The sequence below is a fragment of the Muscardinus avellanarius genome, assembly GCF_963383645.1.
Source record: "Muscardinus avellanarius genome assembly, chromosome: 1".
Classification (NCBI taxonomy): domain Eukaryota; kingdom Metazoa; phylum Chordata; class Mammalia; order Rodentia; family Gliridae; genus Muscardinus; species Muscardinus avellanarius.
Window position 1 is genome coordinate 39,894,557 of NC_137786.1, and position 20,403 is coordinate 39,914,959.

Here is a 20,403-nt window from a genome sequence, read left to right on the forward strand (position 1 = left end):
ATTTCTTGTGATCTTCCACTGAGACTTAAGTATAGCACGTCTACAGGGTCCCAATTTGATAGGGAGATATATCTCTTACTTTCTTCATCATTTCTTACAAAGATATATATGGCTCCTTTAGACCCAAATTGTATTCCAATAACAGCTTTTGTTATCTCTTTACTAAATCTTTTCTCATGTCTTTGTTCTATTCATTTTCTTCTGATTCTAATATTCAACTCAGTACATTAAATATAGATTTTTGTGTGATTCTGGTGCCAAAGCAGCAAAATCTAAAGAACAGGAGACTGAACAGAGAATTTTTTTTCACTTTTTAAGGTGTTAAGTATCTGAGAATTTCATGTTTTCATTTCTAGGTGCTTAATTTTTTAAGTAGCCATGATCCTTATTCTGCATTTCATTCATAATTTTGTTAAAGAAGACTATCTCTGAGTAAATATTTCATGAGTTTCTGCTACATGCTAGTCACCAGAGATACAAGCATATTGAGACACTGATTTTATCCTTAAGAAACTCATTGTCCTGAAAGGGGCAATAAACTGACAAATAATAAACACTGTGTTAAAGACAGAATGATCAATCGGAATATTCATGATAAAGGTAACACCCAACAGAGGAAAAGGTATGCTGGATAGAAAGAACTCAAGATGAATTAGGCTGACTGAAGAAAGGCAAAGAGGCAATCAGCATTTTTTTCAGGAAATTATCAACAACATCCTATTAATGAAGCATTACTGTTAAGAACTGAAATGGAGGCTGGCCAAAAAGAGTCTCCTGGACATGTTATGGAGCCCAAACGTTTCCTGCAGTGTTTGGGATGTCAAAACCAGGCTTCAAGAGGAATGACAGTATAAAATTTGGGAATCACTATGGTAGGCCTGCTATGGAATGCATTTGAGCTGGCTGAGATTAAAACCAGGAAGAAAAAATGTGATTACACTTCAGACATTGAGGCAAAAGACACTGGAACCTGATCTATAATATATATGTAATCTATTATATATATATATATACACACACACATATATACATATATATAAATTATATATATGAATATATATATACACACACATATACATATATACATACATATACATATATATATACATATATACATATATATAAATGATCATAATTTAATAAGTAAAAGGGTGTAGTCTTTAAGAAAATGGGAAGTTTGTCTATGGATGCAAAATGAAAATGTACTGTTTTCTAATGAAGATCAATGGTAAAAAAAGGTAAATAAAAATAGATGATACAGAAAACTCTTAACTTTATCTTGTATTACACTGAGCTTTATTCCTTTTTTAAGTCAGAAAGGACCATTTCCCAGGGTTCATCTGTGGTTGTTCCATCAGCTTCTTGCGTTCTCTAGTGAGATTTTAGGCTTGTACTCCACCTCCTCCTGCCTCTTTGGGGCATAGCCTTACTTTGATAATATTTGCCTGTCTTTTGATTTGGACTCTATCTCCGATACTGTTTCCTAAATTTTCTTTTTCTCTGTCCTATAACTTGCCTCAGTTAACACTGAACCTTCCAGGCCATGAGAAAACAACCCAGTTCAAGTGTCCTCAGCTTCTTCCCTTTACTGATGAAGATATGGTTTAAAAAATAATCTGTATTCCAACAAAAAGATAAAGCAAAGCATATCAATAGACTTTTGGAAACCAATGAAAAAGTGTTTTCTTCTATTAAAAATTCTGAATTATATTCTGCAAAGCAAAAAAATTTGCACAATCTAGTTTGATTGAAGACTGAATAGAAAAACAAGTTACGAAAACATCAGTAGCAGTCAGGCATGGTGGCACAAATATGTAATCCCAGATTACTCAAAAGGCTAAGGCAGAAGGGTCTCAAGTTCAAGGATAGCCAGGGCAAACTAGCAAGACTCTATCTTAAAAATAAGTGAAACAAACTGGAAATGTTGCTCAGAGATAGAGTGTGTGCTTAGCATTCATGTGGCCTTGGGTTTGAGTCCTTGTAACTACTTTTATTAAAAAAAATAAATATATCAGTTTTTATATATTTGTTTATATATAATTTATTTATATCAGTTATTATATATATGATATATTTATTTATAATTAATTAATTTATTTATTTATTTTGGTGGTTCTGGGGTTCCTGGAAACCCTTCTACCTCTGGGCTACACTCCCAGACCTATTTTATATTTTTATTTGGAAACAGGGTCTCTTAAGCCAGCGAGGCTGGCTTCGAACCTGTGCGATCCTCCTGTCTCTGCCTCCCAAGCAAGAGGATTACAAGTGTGCACCACAACTCCCAGCTATTTTTATTTTTTTATTGGTGCATTGTAGTCATACATTTTAATGGAGTACATGGTGGTAGAAGCATACATACACACATCACTCAATTAGCTGGCTTGTTTTTTTTTTTAGCACTAGTAATAAATAGATAATGGGAGGAAGAAATTTTAGAATGATAATGAAGTAGAAAGATACCACCTGGGATAAAAATATTTGTATTACTTAGCTTATTCTAAATGTACTAGGAATTTCAAGAAAATTTAAGATTGTAGAAGAAGTGGCCCTTGCTCTTAAAGAAATTTCAAAACAAAAATGGAGATGAATGTGAAAATTTAACAATAGAGGAGGCAAAGGGGTAAGTAGCTCACCTGCCTATAAACTAAGGACCCTGAGAGACAGAGGTTCAAAAAATTAGACCCAGTCTAGTACCTGATGAAAGCAGAGAGAAACAAAGAAGTGTTAATTGAATAAGATTGTGCCCTATCTTAGGGATTTCTGAAAAACATATGATTCAAAGGTGAGAAATTATAATCAATTTTTGTAAAACAGAAAGTTACTCACTTTGGCCACAGGCTCCTTTATAACACAAAGGGCAATAGCAGAAAGGAACACTGAAAATGTCTCTGGAATCAGAGGATAGAAGGGCTGGGAGATGCAGGTAAAATGTCTATAGTGGATTTAGTTTGTAATGTGAAGACTGAAAATTTTTGAGCAGAGATATGGCCAGCTCATATACAGAAAAGATTAGTATAATGGTGCTGTTTTAAATAGAACTTAGAGAAAACAGACCCACGTCTTGAAGGCAAACTAAGAGGCACAGTGCAGATAGTCCGTGTGAGAGGAGTAAGGTTGGGCAGGTTGCAGTGGAGAAGGAAGCCAGGCAAAGCTGTGAGGTGTTCTACCAATGTGAACTGGTAACTGGATGTATAGAGCACAGAAAGAAAAGACTCAAAATAAAACTAAAGTTTTATAACCCCAATTACTTAAGAGGATGACAGAAAAGTTACAGAGAGACTATAAGGACAAATGCTTTAGAAGATAATGACTTCATTAAATAGCTTATTATATATATGTTGCCAGGGGATATCTTGTAGCTTTTAAGAAAATGCAATTTATGGCAGGAACTTAGAACTAAAATATACAGAATTGAAGTGTGCAATGAAATAAAAAGTGAATTCAGAGACAGAGAATGAACTGTTAATGGTTCAATGTAAAAAAGTTTAAAGAAGAAATTAGAGAGCAAAGCAGTGCAAGAAACACGATCAAACACATGGTCTTTTGTTTTGGGAATGATCTGAAGATGCTAGTGGGCAGGAGAGGATTCATAGGGAGCACTGCAAGGAAGGCAAGGAGGTAATTATTGACATTGCGAATGAGGTATTAAGAAATGAATTGAGCCAGGCGTGATGGTGCACACTTGTAATCTAAGCATTTGGGAGGCTAAGACAGAAAGATCCCAGTGCATGGAGAGTCTCAGATAATTAGTGAGGCCTTCTGCAACTCAGTGAGATGCGGATAAAATAAAATTAGGGCTGAAGTTGTAGCTTGAAGGTAGAATGCCCCTGGGTTCCATCCCTTGTACCACAAGAAAAAAAAGAAAGAAAGACAAGAGGAAGGAAGGAAGGAAGGAAGGATGGAAAGAAATTGCTTACAGCAGGCTTGCATCTCCTGATAAACACCTAGGAGAAGGTCACAGAAATGGAGATGGGAGAGGGAGTAGAAATAAAAAAACTAAAAAATAAATGAAGAAAGTGTTTGTAAAGCATGAAAGAATAGAACATTGTAAAGACATGTGCATTAAGACCACATAAAGGAACTTTTGAGAGCCAGGGATATGTAGAATATTCAGAGAATTAAAGTCAGAAGAACAATTTCTTATCCTTTTTAATAATTGAAGGCTTTTTATGAGAAAAACATAAAGACAAAACAATACCTTTACATTTGGCTCTGATATTTCTTTTGAGTAGTGTCGTATCAAGGGCTAGATGATTTACCAAAACTAGAGAAAACAAATGATGACGATGTATTAGAGAGCTCAAAAATAATAAATCTTACCTCTCTCAGAGGATCATTAAGTTCATTGAGAATATTTTCCTCATCGAAGATCTTGCCTTGGTATCTGTGTTCATAGTAATCATGAATCTTCTGACGCATATCAGCTGGCAACTTGTGGAAGGACATGTATTGTTCTACTTGTTTATACTGTAAGAAAAAGAAAAAAATTAGACATCATTCATAGGCTGCATGAAAAATCATCATATTCCTTCATTCATATATATTCAATGACATTTGGATATCCAATGTCAAGAAGTAAAAATACTTTAAGGAGAAACTAATACACTAGATTCTATTGTGCTTTGGTGTTAGATATTATTTAAGACATTTTATTTAGATAACTGCATCCTATAAAGAACTGAGATGTGAAAAGGAGGAATTAAAGGAATTCAGAGTGATTTTAGGAGTGTAGCTCCAAAAGAGCCAGGGTTGGGCAAGAAAAAAAAAGGATAATCTTCTTTTTTGTTTTTTTTCATTTGAGTTCTAAAAGAAACATAAAGTTGTTGCTTGGCTTTTCATTTGAAGAAAAAGTCTTGTAACTCTGAATAGTACAAGAGGCTTTATCTTAAATCTTCTAGCAAAAGATCTAAACTAAATTAAATTTTGAATCTAGAGGCGAAGAGCTTGGCATCTGTTTGAAAATCATTGATACTCAAGCAACAGAAGCGTCCCATAAATATTGAGACCTAATTGATTATCTCAGGCTTCCAATTCAGGGTTTACAAAAGTATCAGGTAGAGATGAGAACCACATGATTTTAAACCTTAATGTTTATTTAGATGTTAAAGTTCATTTAAGCAACTAATTCTTAAATTTTATTGTTCTTAAGATCTGGGGAAAGGTTGCTTTGGAAGAAAGTAGATATTTAGTCTTCATCCCAGAGATTAATTCCTTTTTCATACCTATCTTTTTATATTTACATATAAACATATACACAGTATTTAAAAAATAATGTCCTTGCTCCTTGCTAATCAAACAGGAACATAAAAGCAGTAGTATGACTAATCAAAAAAGGAACATAGAAAGCCAGGTCGGGTGGTGCATGCTTGTAATCCCAGCATTTGGGAGGCTGAGACCTTTCTTTAGTCATTCCTTATATATTTTCCTTACGCATGAAATTCACATTGCTTAGATGGTGCCTTTGGATAATGGTACCCTCAGAGGAAATACCACTTTGTCACAGGACTTTATTTGGTAATCACACTTCTGCCCAATGTATCTAGAACATGATGTCCTGTGTATAGATCTTGGAGCAACTTGATTATGATATAAGATTCTGAATTTAGGCACCAATACATCACTGTCCCTATATTTAAGTGCTTTCTAGTAAATATTTAAGAACTGCATTGATTTTACCTGTAGAGCTCAACATATATACACCTTCCTACCCACAGTGTGCTTTGGTGGCCACTTCTAGACACCTAGGATTTAGTCACTTGGTCCATAGAAGAGAATTTTTAGTGGCTTTCTCTATAAAAGAAATAAATGAAGGAAGAAGTTTATATGTAGTTGGGCTAGCAAACCTCTGTATTCTTTGAATGTTCTATGTAATTGGTTATTGTTTTTGGCTATACAAGAGGAAGTTAGGATATGTGATGTACTGTTTGGGGTCTGAAAAGCTATTGGAGACCCCAAGGCTAGCTTCTTCACTAAAACCAGTCTTACTGGCTTGGCAAGTTAAATATACAAGAGACTTTTGTTGGGGAAGTATCCAGAAACCAAAATTTTTTGCACCCATCTTGGCTTTTCATGCTAGAGACCTGGCATGTTCTAGTTGGCCAAAGACTGGGTCTACAGAAGAACTAAAAGCTCTTATATCGCTCTGCTTCTCCGTGTCCTCTTGCTGAATTGTGTCTTTTGCTTTAAAATACAAGCTTCATATGAGTGAAGTACAGTGAGTCCTGCAAATATCCATTTTTTGGAAAAATAGCAAAGGAGTTTAAGATTGCAGGACTGAAAATATTTTTACACTCACTGGTATGCATCCATGGAAATGCTATCAGTTCTTGCCAAATAAAGTATCCACCTTTATCAGTTAGTATCACATTATCTCTGCTCACTTTTCACAACACATAGGTGGCCCAATTGTTTGGAATAGTAAAACTTTGTAGTCTCAACTGACATATTACATTTTACATTTCTCTTCCGTTTCTCTGAATCTCAGGGAAATAGTAGACTTTTATTCATGTGGAGGAAATTGGTGCCTAATCAAATAGGGAAACTAAAGTTCATTCCAGCTACCTTTCTGAAAATGAAAAATTTAATTCTTATTAGCTAAATAAAATGTCACATATAAAGCTATTATTAGTTATTATTAGTTATTATTATTAGTTGAATCTAGCGAGTACTCTTCATACAAATCATTTTACCTCTCCACTCCTTAGTTTATTAATCTATAAGGAGAGGGTTTAAAATTGAATGACCTCCCTTCTTTCATATTAAATATCCAATGTTCATGAAAATTTCTTGTCATTTACTCATGTGAAATTTGATTTTGGGGGCATGTTACTTATTTTACTGACTTGAGGTATAGTAATTATTTATCTAACAAATATGAACTGATCTTTATCTGCCAGTGACTTTTAATCCATTGTCAAACTACCAGTGTCACCTGAGAACTTGTTAGGAATACATATTAATACATATTGGTAGTGTCTACCACAGATCCTCTCAAAAACTCTACATTTAAGATACAGGAATCTGTGTTTTAAAAGGCCCTCCACACCCTAAACATTCAAATCACTGCTAGATTGCAAGTACTGTGTTATCTTAGGACACAAGGGAGCAGGTTTGAGTGAGAGCAGGGAAAAAATAAATTCAGTTTTTGGGAAGTTAAGTTTAAAGTGCTCGTGGCACATCCTCATACTCATATGTAGGTCAAGCTCTCAGAGAAGAAAGTATGCACGTCATTAGTGCCTAAGGGAGCCACCGAGGGACAAGATGTCAAAGGAGGAGAAAGAAAACAAAAGTAGAACTGGCATTTAAAAGAGTTGGGCCACTAAGGTTGCTCAAGTTAAGGATACTGATAATAACTATGAGGATGTGAGATAAGAACTAGAAAAACATGATTAGCAGAACCTAAAGTTAAGAGGAGAACTCATCTATATAAAAGATCTATATTCTAAGGACAGACGTACTGAATAGAGGCCATGAATTTGAAAATTCAGTAGAAATCTGTTAGAATACAACATTTATGAAAACCAGGAGTTGTCTCCTCCTATCCGTTTCTCTCACACCTAACAAGACTTGCAAAAATAAATAAAAATATCACTTCCAAGTGAAATAGAAAAATAATAATAACACACTACACTTTGAAGACACTTAGTGGTAGTTGGAAAATGAAATAAAGTAGATGTTAAGGATGTACATAGCTTGGCAAAGTCAGAAAATTAAAAAATAGCAACATTTCTATTCTTTGTCATAATATAGCATATTTGATACATTTAAGTCATGAATAGATTTTTAATTGCAGTTTTAATTCTTTCTTAACTACATAAGATTAAAAGCTCATCTCATCGGAACTAAAGAAAGTCTAAAGTAATTATCACCTAAAATTATAATATATTTTTATTTTTAATTTTATGCATGATTAGAGAAATATATAAATATAATGTGTGTACATGATAATAAAATAGGATTGAACAAGAATTTTTATAATGAGAAGTGTTATGATTTAGGTTTTAAATGTACCCTAAAAGCTAATGTTTTGAATGTAAGTCCCTAATTCAGCAAGGGTCAGATGTGAGACATGGCTAGAAGAGGTGGATCCCTGGAGACCTGGCTCTGAAAATTATATGAGTCCCTGACCATTTCCTCCTTCTCTCTCTCTCTCTCTCTCTCTCTCTCTCTCTCTCTCTCTCTCTCTCTCTCTCTCTCTCTCTCTCTCTCTCTCTCTCTCTCTCTCTCTCTCTCTCTCTCTCTCTCTCTCTCTCTCTCTCACACACACACACACACACACACCTCTGTCCTTGATGTCATGCACAAATGTGGTCTTGCCTCCTCTGCCATACCCTGTGGCTCTGTGCTAAAGTTCCTTCCCAGAAATTATCTGATCATGGACTGATCTTTGAAACTGTAAGCACCAAATAAACTTTCATACCTCGAAATTGTGCTCATCAGGCAATTTAGTCAGCAATGGAGAAGCTGTTTAAAACAAACACTAGCTTTACTCCTCCCATGTTAAAAGGTGCCTTGTCCATATCACTAAGTAATGTACTTCTGTGTTTGTTTATTGCATAGATTAATTACAGAAATCATTTATTGCTTTTTGCCATAAAATGGGGTTTAGCCATCTATAGTCCCTCAAATCTTCTTTTACATGCTATGATTTTGTTGCTAATATTAATTATTCCTTATTCTCCTTTGTAAATATATGTAACATTTATTTTAATTTATGGCTCAGAGAACTTTAGACAACTCATAGAATGAAAATAACCAACTGTCTCCTTAGTTTCTATTTTATAACTTCTGTCACTTCAACTTTCATGATGTCAAAGTGGGTCATAATTTTGTGCTTATAATTGAAATTTCCAAATCCATAAAGCGCTTACATTTTCTGATCATATGAATGTTGATCATAATGCCAAGTGGAGCATTTGATGACCTCTACATTGGTTTCTTGGACTTTTAAATCTTATTTTTTTATAATTAGCTATTATTTTAAGATCTTTTTACAAGCCTCCATATCTCAATCAATATATACTGAGTTTTCTTTTGAAAGTTTCCTGTAAGATTTCTCTTTCTAAACATCCTTGTTTGGGTTGACTACCCTCAGAACCCAGGTGTCTCTTTTGGTTTGTTCATTCATGTTGTTGGAATATTTCCTTAAATAAACAGTTAAGATATGTAATGTGGGATATAGGTTTTCTTAATCTTTCCAAATGCGAAAGTGTCATTATTAATAATACTCTCAGTTTTGATTGACAATCTGATTCTGTAGAGAATTTTAGGTTGAAATTCTTGAGCTGGATGTAATGCCTCTGGATTAGAATTTGATCTTTTATACTAAATTTGCTTTTTTTTTTAGGGGCTGAGCATGGAACCCAGGGACATTCAACCTCTAAGCTACAACCCCCTGCTCTATTTCTTATTCTATATTTTGAAATAGTGTCTCACTGAGTTGCAAAGGGCCTCACTAAGAAGCTGAGGTTGTCTTCTAACCACAGCCCTCTCATCTCAGCCTTCCAAATGTGGGAATTACAAGTGTGAGCCACCATGCCCAGCTCAAAATTTGATTTAATATTACTTATTTTATATATTATTTCTTTATATTTTACCTAACTCTCCCTGTATTTCCTTTTAATCAACATTCTCTATATTCCCCTTATATTTTACTATATACCTAAAATTCTTATTTTATTTGAATTTCAAATATTACTTTCTTATTTATTCTATAATATTTTTACTTAAATATACTAACGTGGGATTTAAATGTGATTTCAAGACATAATTTATTTTCTAAAAATATCTGAGATATCTTAGAAGATGAGTTAAAAGTATATACTGATTTTAACCTTTATGATGTCTTTAGTGACTGAGCTTATACACATTTGTGGATATGCTTGGAGTAGAGGTAATTCAAAACAGGGTATAATTACTTGATGTAACTAGAAATGAGAAGCAAAAGTGGAAATATCAAGTATAATAATATTTTCAATATTCTCTGAATATAAGAGAAGAGCTAGAGTGGTAATTAGAGTTAATGTAATTGGACTGAAGGTATGATAAGTGAATTAATGTGCTTTTCAAAGACTATAAAATTTCTTCATGAATCTGTGTGTCAGTCTTGAAGTTAAACGCAAATTCAAGTAGAAGAGATTGGAAAAGAGATATTTCTTCCTTATCATTTCAAAAACATTTATAAGAGTTAAACAAATTATATATAAAATTATGCATTTTGATATTAAGCAACAAAATATCTGATTGGCTGTCAGCATCTCTATGCCTTCTTATTTCAGATAAAAAAGAAAAAAATTTAGAAAAATATTTCTAGTATGTCCTGTATCTTCTTTCCACATGCCCAATTTTTATATAACTTGTAAATATTTATTGATTGATGATAAATGTACAATTTATATCAAAAGTTAAGGTATCTTAGAAATATATCATGTTTTAAGCAAAAGATAAATGTAACAAAAGCAAAAAACAATTTTTCTCCTGTTTTAAGAATGACAAAAGGAGAAATTTTAGTCATTGCATATGTTCAAGGTATTTTTAAAAACCACTGGCATTCTATATCCCTAATCTCTTGCTTTCAACTTTTGGCTTTCATATTATATCTATTATCAAAGAAATAATCTACATAATTTTAACTATGGAAAGAAAATTTCATCTATAATAATTCTGAAAAGTAGTTGCAAGTTATAATTTTTCAAATATGTTTTTTGTTTATAGAATGTTCCAGAACATACTATGAAAACCCTGTACATAGAAGTGCATTAAATATATTAATAGTTTAAGACTGAATGTTGTTTATCACTCATATTTTTATTCAATAGTTTCATCAAAATATTTTCTAGCATTAAAATAGCTTGATTTTTAAAGTATGTCCAGTTCCTTTTAAACAAATTTTTAATTTCATTGTTCATGGATTTCTAATTTTAAAGCAACTGAATATCTGAGAATACTAACAACTACTTCGAGTAAATGCAATTAGGAGAATAATAAAAAGAAGACATGAATTAATGACTTCTGGAGAAACAACAGATTTGATGAAGAATGAAGATTTGACAATGCTTAACCTTTACCCTCCTTTGGATTTGTTTTTCAAAAGAAAATATCTCTAATGAATATATTCCTTAAGTACAAACTAAAATTAAAGTCTATTTTATGTGCACAGTATAGAAAGAGATTTAAAAAGATATTACTGTAATACTTAGGATGTCTGACATGCAATGAGAGGACATACCCATATATTAAGCTCAGTTATAGTCAAAACCCCTGCTTTGGATTTGAGTATTAATCGTTTGTCAATCTCATCATGAAACAATTTAAATTCCTGTGTTAACCCATTAGAAAAGTTATATTACATAAGTAGTTTAATAACCTTTGGTGGGTACACACTGACGAGTAACATGATGTTCTTAGAAGAGCTTATGAAGTATTGCACTGCAGAAGGAATAAAATTAAAAAATATTCTTTGGGTCTTAAATTAAAAATGTTACTTAAGACCCATGTTAATGATAATTGGTGAATAATTTCAAAAGAAATATGCACATATGCATGAATTCTACATATACACATATCAACATTTAGAAATAGAGAATTGCAAATATGTATATATGCGTAGCACATATTGGTCAACTGTTGTTTAATTGGCAGTGTTTTATTAGTATAGATTGACATTTACTTGAGTTGCCTAAAAATTCAGCATAGAATCATAACTATCATGTATAAAGTTGCCAAAAGAAAGGGGATATTTCCAGAAAGTAACTCAAAGAGCTCAAAAGAAAAAGGATCAAACATTTTCCACTTACACAGTATGAAAACAGTTATTGATTGATCTAAATCTAAAATTTGACATTTTTTGAGGAAAAGTAGCCACAATAATGCTAGAGTTTGGGAGAAGCAAAAACTACAAAAAAATTCTCTTAATGGCAGAATGGTGCTCTTAACTATACAAAACAGAAAATATGCTGAAGAAAACACTATCTCATGTACACACAGTCTAAATGAAATAAAGGGAAATATAGTGATGACTGGCTAAACGGGGCAGTATAATAGCTCAAAATTTCATTTTATTGACAGTATAAACACAAATTATTGTATTTATTTATTTACTTATGGTAGTGGGGATTGAACCCAGAGGTATTTTATATCTGATTTCTACTTTGAGCCTTTTAAAATTTGTTGTTGTATTGTTTTTGAAACAGGCTCTTGTTGTTTGTGTTTTTTTTTTTTTTTTAACAGGTTCCCTCTTAGTTTCTCAGGCTGTTTTCAAGCCTCCTTTCCTTGTGTCTCAGCTTCCCAAGTACTGGGATTAAGGTGTGCAGCACCCAGTTAAATATTTTCGAAGATTCTTGTGGTTTTGTAATATTTGTTGAACAATGAAGAGAATAAAAATCTCAAAACTAGAAAAAGCTAAAAACTTAACATGTTAGTGAATATACTGGGTAAGCAGAAATGTGGATAATAAAAATTTTGAAAAGCAATTGATATTTAAAAATGTAATAGATGATGATAATATCAATAACTGTATGATGATTTAAAGTTCATAGAAAACATCTGGTCTTCCCACCTACTTCATAGGCCAGGCAGAATACACACGATTGTGTTTATATCTTCATAAAGATAATGGGATAGACTGGTGGGAAATATATAAAGCTAATAAAGACAATGAAAACCTGTTGCTATTTCCTGACATTATTATTTCTTAAAGGTTTATAAATGATTCCAACATTCAGCGCAGATGGATATCCACTGGTGAAAAATAAGAATAATACAGTCAGGAATTTGGCATATAAGAATATGGCAGATGAGAAATTCATGAGAAAAACCTGGTATACTATTCAGAACCAGAAAATAATTTTAAAAAAGTATTTAACTTATTAAACTCTTCTGAACCAGACAAAAGTAGAAACAGTGAGGGAAAAAAGTCACACGAGTAGAATGAATGACATTAATACAATTAAAATATTTTTTTATTCATATATTCAAAATAATATGTCTTTTGAAGTTGTAATCTTAAAAAAAGTGCTTAAGAAAAAATGGACAGTCAGAAATCAAGAAAAATGGTGAAAGCCAGTAATCAGTGGAGTTATAAGAGATCACTCAAAGAACTTAAGACTTCAGCACAGTTTTGCATTTTCTCCTTTTTGTTCAACCTACTTTCCATTCTTCTGTTAGTGATAAGTTGTAATTTTGCACATGTGTTAGTTATTAGCAATCAAAACAATTGTGTCCATTTAAAAATTACTTCTGGACTTTACTTTTAAACTGCCAGAAAGAAATATGTTTCTATGGATTAAGAATATGCAACATCCATGTATCCCCTTAAGATGTTTAGGAAAAGAAGCAGCGCATGTTGGACAAGTCTTGCCCTTTAGATAGATATGTAAATTCAGATGTACATTTCTTTGGCACTACCTTCCTTGAGCGAGTAACTTGACTCCCTTTAACTTTGCTTTCTCCATCATATAAGATGCTATGGGATAAATCACAAATACTATATTTAAAAATTAAAATATAATATGCCAGTAATCGGTGTTAAATAAATGTCTTTTTAAATTTTTGCCACCTCAGACAATTGGCTGAAATTGCACAAACAAGGATCCTTGTGAAATATGGCCAAAGAAAGTCAAATATGAAAAGATAAGTATTTATAAATATTAAACTTTTAAATAAAAAGAAACATGAAGATAACCCCCTTGTCCTCAGAGATTTCAAAGTTGGAGAAGTCTGCATTTAATAGCATATACTTCTAACAACTTTAGACCTCTGTGATTCTACATCACTATTAATCTCTCCTTCATGGTAAACATAATTTAAATTGCCCTTCGTGATTTCAGGTAATCATCTCGAACACTTCCTATAATATGTATAATGTAGTAATTCCACCTGGATCATCCAATATTTCAAAGATACATTTTCCTAGTGCTCCCACTTTATTTTTTTATCCTTCATTCTCCTAAGATGTGTAGAGTACTGGCTTCTCCACTAATTTTTGTTTGCATCTTACTAATGGTATTTCTTTACTACTTTTTTGTGAATCTGATCTAATTTTTAAAAGTTCCCAAACATTTAGGGGTTCAAGACCCAGTATTTGCAATCTTACTTGTTAGAGTGCCTCCTTAAAATTCCCTAGAAAAAGCAAATGGTTTTATGTAAAAATCAGTTAAAATGTTACATATATGAGAAGGCAAGAAATGTAAATATTTCTTATTCCTATATTGAGAGTTATTTCCCTAAGACTCAGAGGAGTTTTAATTTAATTATTTCTGGGTTTGTGACTGACCTACTTGAGGTTGTTGTTAATTCGGGTAGCTTTATGATTTGATGGTATTATAAACATGCCTTGCCATCAGAAACTAAGTTTTAACTCCAAAACCTGAACTAGTGGAAGAAAATCCCCAGGCGAGTCATATAAAAAGATGGTATTTAGCTTTAGAAATAATTGTTGGCATAAGTCCAGAGAGTCATTTATATAAAATAAAAGTGGTCAATAATTTAAGAAAGGTGATCTTCTTATTCTTTATCCCCAACCAGTACTATACATTAATGAATTATGTTCATAAAGATGACCCAAAAGACACTTAAGTGCCTTGTGGATCATCGTGGGGAGATTAACATATATTTAGTATAAAAAGAGACATCCAGACCTGGAGGGCACCACAGACATAATTGTTTCCAATCCTCTCATTTCACAGATGAGAAAAAGAAGCCCAGAGTGGCAAATTCATTTTCACGAGTTTTACATCTAGTTAGTAAATGTCAGAAATAAAACCAGGTCTCTGCATTCCTAATGAGGTATTTTTTTTTCATTATCCCCAAGGCCACCCTAGAGTTCTGTATGTTTTATTTTCTTTTGGTTCTTATTAATTCTTGGGTCAGAGTTTTATACTCCTGTTAACTACAAAAAGTAATAAACAAGAGAACCATTTTGTTTCACAACTCTAGATAAAAAGACATTTTTAAAATGTGCATAGGAAGGGAAAACTATTTCCTTCTAGAACAGCAGTGTATGGTTCCACTGATCTTGAAGATGAAACCAAAGCCTGTCAATTTCAGAACATATTCTTTGGTCCTAATTAGGAGACAAAATACTCTCTTCCCTAGTGAAGGTCTCTAAGTGAGAGCTGTCCATCCATATATCCATGGATCCATTCATTCGTTACTTTTACAATGTTGAGTTACTAGAATTTGTTTCTTTTCTTGTGTATATTTTATCATATCTTCCTCTTAATCTGAAACACTAATTATGAACATTTTTACTCTACAAGGTCCCTGAGAAGTCTTCTTCTGCTGAGAGTAAGTCTTATATTTATTAAATTTTAGGGCTTTTTAATGTTTGTTTTGTTTTGTTGTTTCAAACCACATCATAGAAATAAAGGGAAGGGCCTGGATAAAGTCTTACATTCTTCTATAAAAGTAATATAATTTTATTCTAGCAATTGAAAAATTTCTGGTCTAATTTCAAGGGTTTTCATGCATCATAAGTTGACTTTTGTGCAGGGTTATTTCATTCTTCCATATATACTTATCCAATTTTCCTAGCACCAACAAAGAAAAGGTCCTGAAAGTAGATAGTGATAAAAGCTGTATACCATTTAAAAAATTTGTTGTTTTTTTAAAAGTAAGGTAGAGTTATTAGGATAGACATAAAATATATTCAATATGTAATATGGAGTAAAAAAGCAAAACATGAAAAACAATCTTAAAAATACGCAACCACTCTTCATAGATTCTATGAGTATCTAGTGTATGAGAAAAAAATTCTGTGAGAATTAAATTATATTGATAGTTCAGATTATGGGTCCTAGTATTCTAAATTGTTGAGTTATAATTTATTAAATATATTTGTAACATGTACTGTTTTATCATAAAAAAGAATAGTAAAACTGGTAAATTTAATGCTATCTATATTTTAGCAGAAACAACATAACATCTAAAGGGCATGATTTTTTGTTTGTTTGTTTGTTTGTTTTTCGTAGTACTGGGGTTTCTGGAAACCCTTCTACCTCTGGGCTACACCCCCAGATCCATTTTTATAACTTTCTTATTTTGGAAACAGGGTCTCTTAAGCCAGTGCGGCTGGCTTCGAACCTGCGCAATCCTCCTGTCTCCGCCTCCCAAGTGCGGGGATTACAAGCGTGCGCCACCACACCCGGCGTAAAGGGCATGCATGATCTTAATGCTAGATAAAAATACCTGCTAATTCTCCGAACATGTTTTCTCGTGTTAGACTGGCACTTCCTTTTTTTACATACTATACATTCAGTAAATGTCAGAAATAAAACCAGGTCTCTGCATTCCTAATGAGCTGTTTTTTTTTTTCATTATCCCCAAGGCTGCTATAATTTTTCATATTTAATGTCCCTCCAAAATCCATGTGTTAAAAGCTTGGACCCATTGTGGCAATATTAGAAGATGATTTGACTTTTATGAAGTGGGCATAGTGGAAGATCTTTAGGTCACTGGGGTCATGTCCTTCAGAGGAGTAATGGGACCTAGCACCCCTTGTTGCTCTTGGGTTTATTGGCGATGAGGTGAGCATTTTTACTCAACTACTCACTTCTACAATTATGTATTGCCTCCCACAATTTTAAAAACAATGGGCTTAGCTGTTCATTGACTAAAATGTCTAAAATCATGAGCCAAAAATAGCCCTTTTGTCTTTATAAGTGAATTATCTCAGGTATTTTGTTAGAGAGATAGAAAATTGAGTAACACCGTGGCAAAATTATAAAGAAATATTAATATTTCTTCCAAGACAGAAAATTGCCTGGGACCAAGAGATTAAGACATCCTGTTGTCTTTCAAAGTAAGGATAATTCCTTTACTCTATGGAAAAGTAGAAAAATATTAAATGTTACTTCCTTTTCCAGAGAAAATGGCACAGTTAAGATAAATGTTCTGTGAGCACAGTAATTATTAGCAGCTATCTTCAGCTACAATGAATCATACAGTGTTTTTTTTTCACAGGATGGTTGTTATGATATTGCAAAGCTCATTTCAAGAGAACAAAGCTAGATTTCTTACACAATTTCTTAAAACTGATTTATGTAAGGAAGGACCTCAATTATAATTATAAGATCAACATGTACATAAATAAAGAACATAGCCTGCTAATAGGATATTTAAATAAGGTATATGCCATATAACACCTGTTGCTTTTGAAAATTATATTTGCTTAAATTTTTTTTGATATATTCTCAGAAACTAGCAGAAATTCGTTCTATAAAATAGAAATTTCATCCAAGAAATTTCTATACAGAACATAGATCCTAGAGTGCCTCTCTAATAATTATGGAAACAAGGAAGCCAAGTGAATTCTCTACTTTTGACTACAACCTTTGTATATAAGTAAATTGTGTATTATGATGAAATAGTAATTAGAAATTTAAAACACGATTACATTTAAAAACCTGTTAGACATTTTGTTTTTCATCATATTAGTTTGTAAAGTCTAACAAGTTAAAATGATTCACTTCATTTTGGAATATAAAGAAAAATTTTTTAAAGATTTTTGGCCACACAGTTATGGAAAAGAGGTAGAAGAATTCAAAACCCGTTTATCTTGAGGCTAAAGATAATGCACTTTCAACTATAACAATGACTCAGGTGAACAGTTTTGGAAATGATAATTTTTAAGATGTAACATACATATGATTCAAATATTCTGATAATTTGAGACAGATCACTATGTCATGATATCTTTAATCTGTCTTATTGCCACCACATCTTGTTAAATAATTATAACTTTTGTGCTATCTTACTCTAAATAATTAAGTTTCAATTTAAGTCAAGAACATTCACATCTACCATTGGGTTTGAATTCTGTGAAAGAATATAAAAATATTCACTTTCACCTATTTAAAATAACTTTGTCAGTTCCAAGAAATGCAAAAAATATTTATTTTCAACCACTGGGTTTGAATTCTGTGACAGAATATAAAAATATTCACTTCCACCTATTTAAAATAACTTGGGTCAGTTCCATGAAATGTAAAAAATATTTAACATTTTCAAAAATTTAATAGTAAAGTATAAAAAATAATCCTCCTATTTCTTTTTTAAACAAAGGTAGTATTTCTATACTCTTCTGTTTCAATGGGGGCTGGGAGAATTGTTAGCAAAAATCCTTGGAATTGATTGTATTTATTCATATTTTGAAACACCAAAAACCTTACGTCCTGGCTAAGTTTTATAATGTTTATACTATTATTTCTCCACCAATTTAATAATAAAAATAACTCCTTTCATAGTTTGCTGGGAGGGGATTCTCATGATAAAAGCTTAGTAGTCACACCATGTCGTAATGTTCCCTTTAAATCTTTGATCAGTAGTGGGTGTTTTATAAAGCTGCTTACAATGCCACATCCATTTTCTATTAAGTATATCAGAATCATGTTTACAAATATGATGAATGAATTTAATTGGATAATATCAGCCTTAAATATCAGAATGACATCTATATTACATCAAATACAGTTAAAACAAATTTTGAAAAAAATATGAATTTTGTAGTATATTATTAGTCAATGAAAACATAAGTATTAATGAAAATTAATTTTCTAAAGTAAAAACTCACTGTTTATATACCCCAAAGAACCTAACCAACACTGGCAAAATATAACTTTTTATGTTTGTATTATATTGTGTAGAGCACTCAATGACCTACCTAGTTAACTATACAAAGATGAAAATTTTAATATCTTAATTAAATATTTGATATTTTCTAAATAAAATTGTTTATACAAATAGAAAATTCTTAAGATAATAATTCTGTCTCTCAGGATGTTATGACTTTTCAAGGTTATAAGACAAATAGAAATTCTGAATGGCAAAGTGTTTCTGGAAATGTTAACGCCTCTGTGTTACCCATGCATTTCTCCAAAGCACAATGAATTGGAAAAGAATGCCATTTTCAATGTTTGCAATTCTTCTATTTTGATGCATGAATGTAGAATAAAATTTAGTCTCCCTGGACCTCAGTTTTTTATCTCTAAATTATGAACTGAAAATAAAATTATAATAAAGATACTTGTTGGAAAATTTTCTTTCCTTCCAATACTGGAGAAATAAAAATAATTAATCTGGGAATTTTTTTTTTTTTTTGGTGGTACTGGGGTTCCTGGAAACCCTTCTACCTCCAGGCTACATTCCCAGACCTATTTTTATATTTGGAAAGAGTGTCTCTTAAGCCAACGAGGCTGGCTTCGAACCTGCGTGATCCTCCTGTCTCCGCCTCCCAAGTGTGGGGATTACAAGAGTGCGCCACCACACCTGGCAATCTGGTAACTTTTAAGTTAAGAAAATATTTGTATAAAGATTTCTATGTAGCATTAGTTATCTGTATGGTAATGTAGCAATTTAAAATACAGACATGTTTTAATACTAGAGTGCTCCATGAAAACTCATACTTAGAATCTTGACTAATTTTTGTTTATTTTTTAGTTTGGATTCCTTAAGATTGTGTTGATTCAAACTCCAGATAATGTCTAAAACTGAGCTAAGATAAACGCTCTTTTATAATATTTTTATAAAATATGATAATGGAGTATACTTCTTATGTTTTCCGGGTTGCTAATAGAGGAGATTATCACTATGATTGCATATAGAATATATTGATACATTCTTAACATCTAGAAACTACTCTTCTGGTCTAATTTCCAAGTCCTTGATCCATCTCGAATAGACTCTAATGCAGGATGAGAAAGTGGGATTTATTTCCATTTTTCTGTATATGCTTAGCCAGTTTTGCCAACACCATTTGTTGAGCAGGCTATTTTTTCCCCCCAGTGTACGTTTTTGGCCCCTTTGTCAAAAATCAATTGGCTGTTAAGTGTGTGGATTTGTTTCTGAGTCTTCTATTCTGCTCCATTGGTCTATGTACCTGTTTTTGTGCCACTACCATTCTGTTTTTATTACTATGGCTTTGTAGTATAGTTTAAAGTCAGGAATTGTGATTCCTCCTGCTCCTTGAAGAGGGCATAGGTCCAACACTGCAACGTATAGGCACAGATAAAAACTTTCTCAACAAGACCCCAAAGGCACAAGAAACTAAAAGGCAAATCAATTCATGGGATTGCACGAAACTGAAGAGCTTTTGTACAGCAAAGGAAACTATCAAGAACCTCAACTGAGAGCCAACAGAATGGGAGATTTTTACCAATTACTCTTCTGATAGAGGACTAATATCTAGAATATACAGAGAACTCAAGAAATTCATCACTAAAAAAACAACTCAACCAAAAAGTGGGCAAGTGAATTCAGTAGACACTTCACCAAAGAAGAAATTCAAATGGCCACTAAATGTATGAAAAATTGCTCAACATCATTGGCAATCAGAGAGATGCAAATCAAAACTACCCTGAGATTTCACCTAACTCCAACTAGAATGACAATCATTCAGAACACAACAAC

The 20,403-nt window shown here is 32.4% G+C and overlaps 1 protein-coding gene across 1 annotated transcript in view; it reads right to left on the bottom strand.

Annotated features, from left to right (window-relative positions):
* HCN1 (hyperpolarization activated cyclic nucleotide gated potassium channel 1) overlaps nt 1–20,403 on the bottom strand; it is a gene marked incomplete at both ends in the record, with an annotated part of 374,584 nt that overhangs the window by 82,790 nt on the left and 271,391 nt on the right. The window contains one exon of the mRNA XM_080711364.1: nt 4,321–4,467. Coding sequence (XP_080567490.1) covers nt 4,321–4,467 — 147 coding nt within the window. The remainder of the gene's footprint in view (nt 1–4,320; nt 4,468–20,403) is intronic.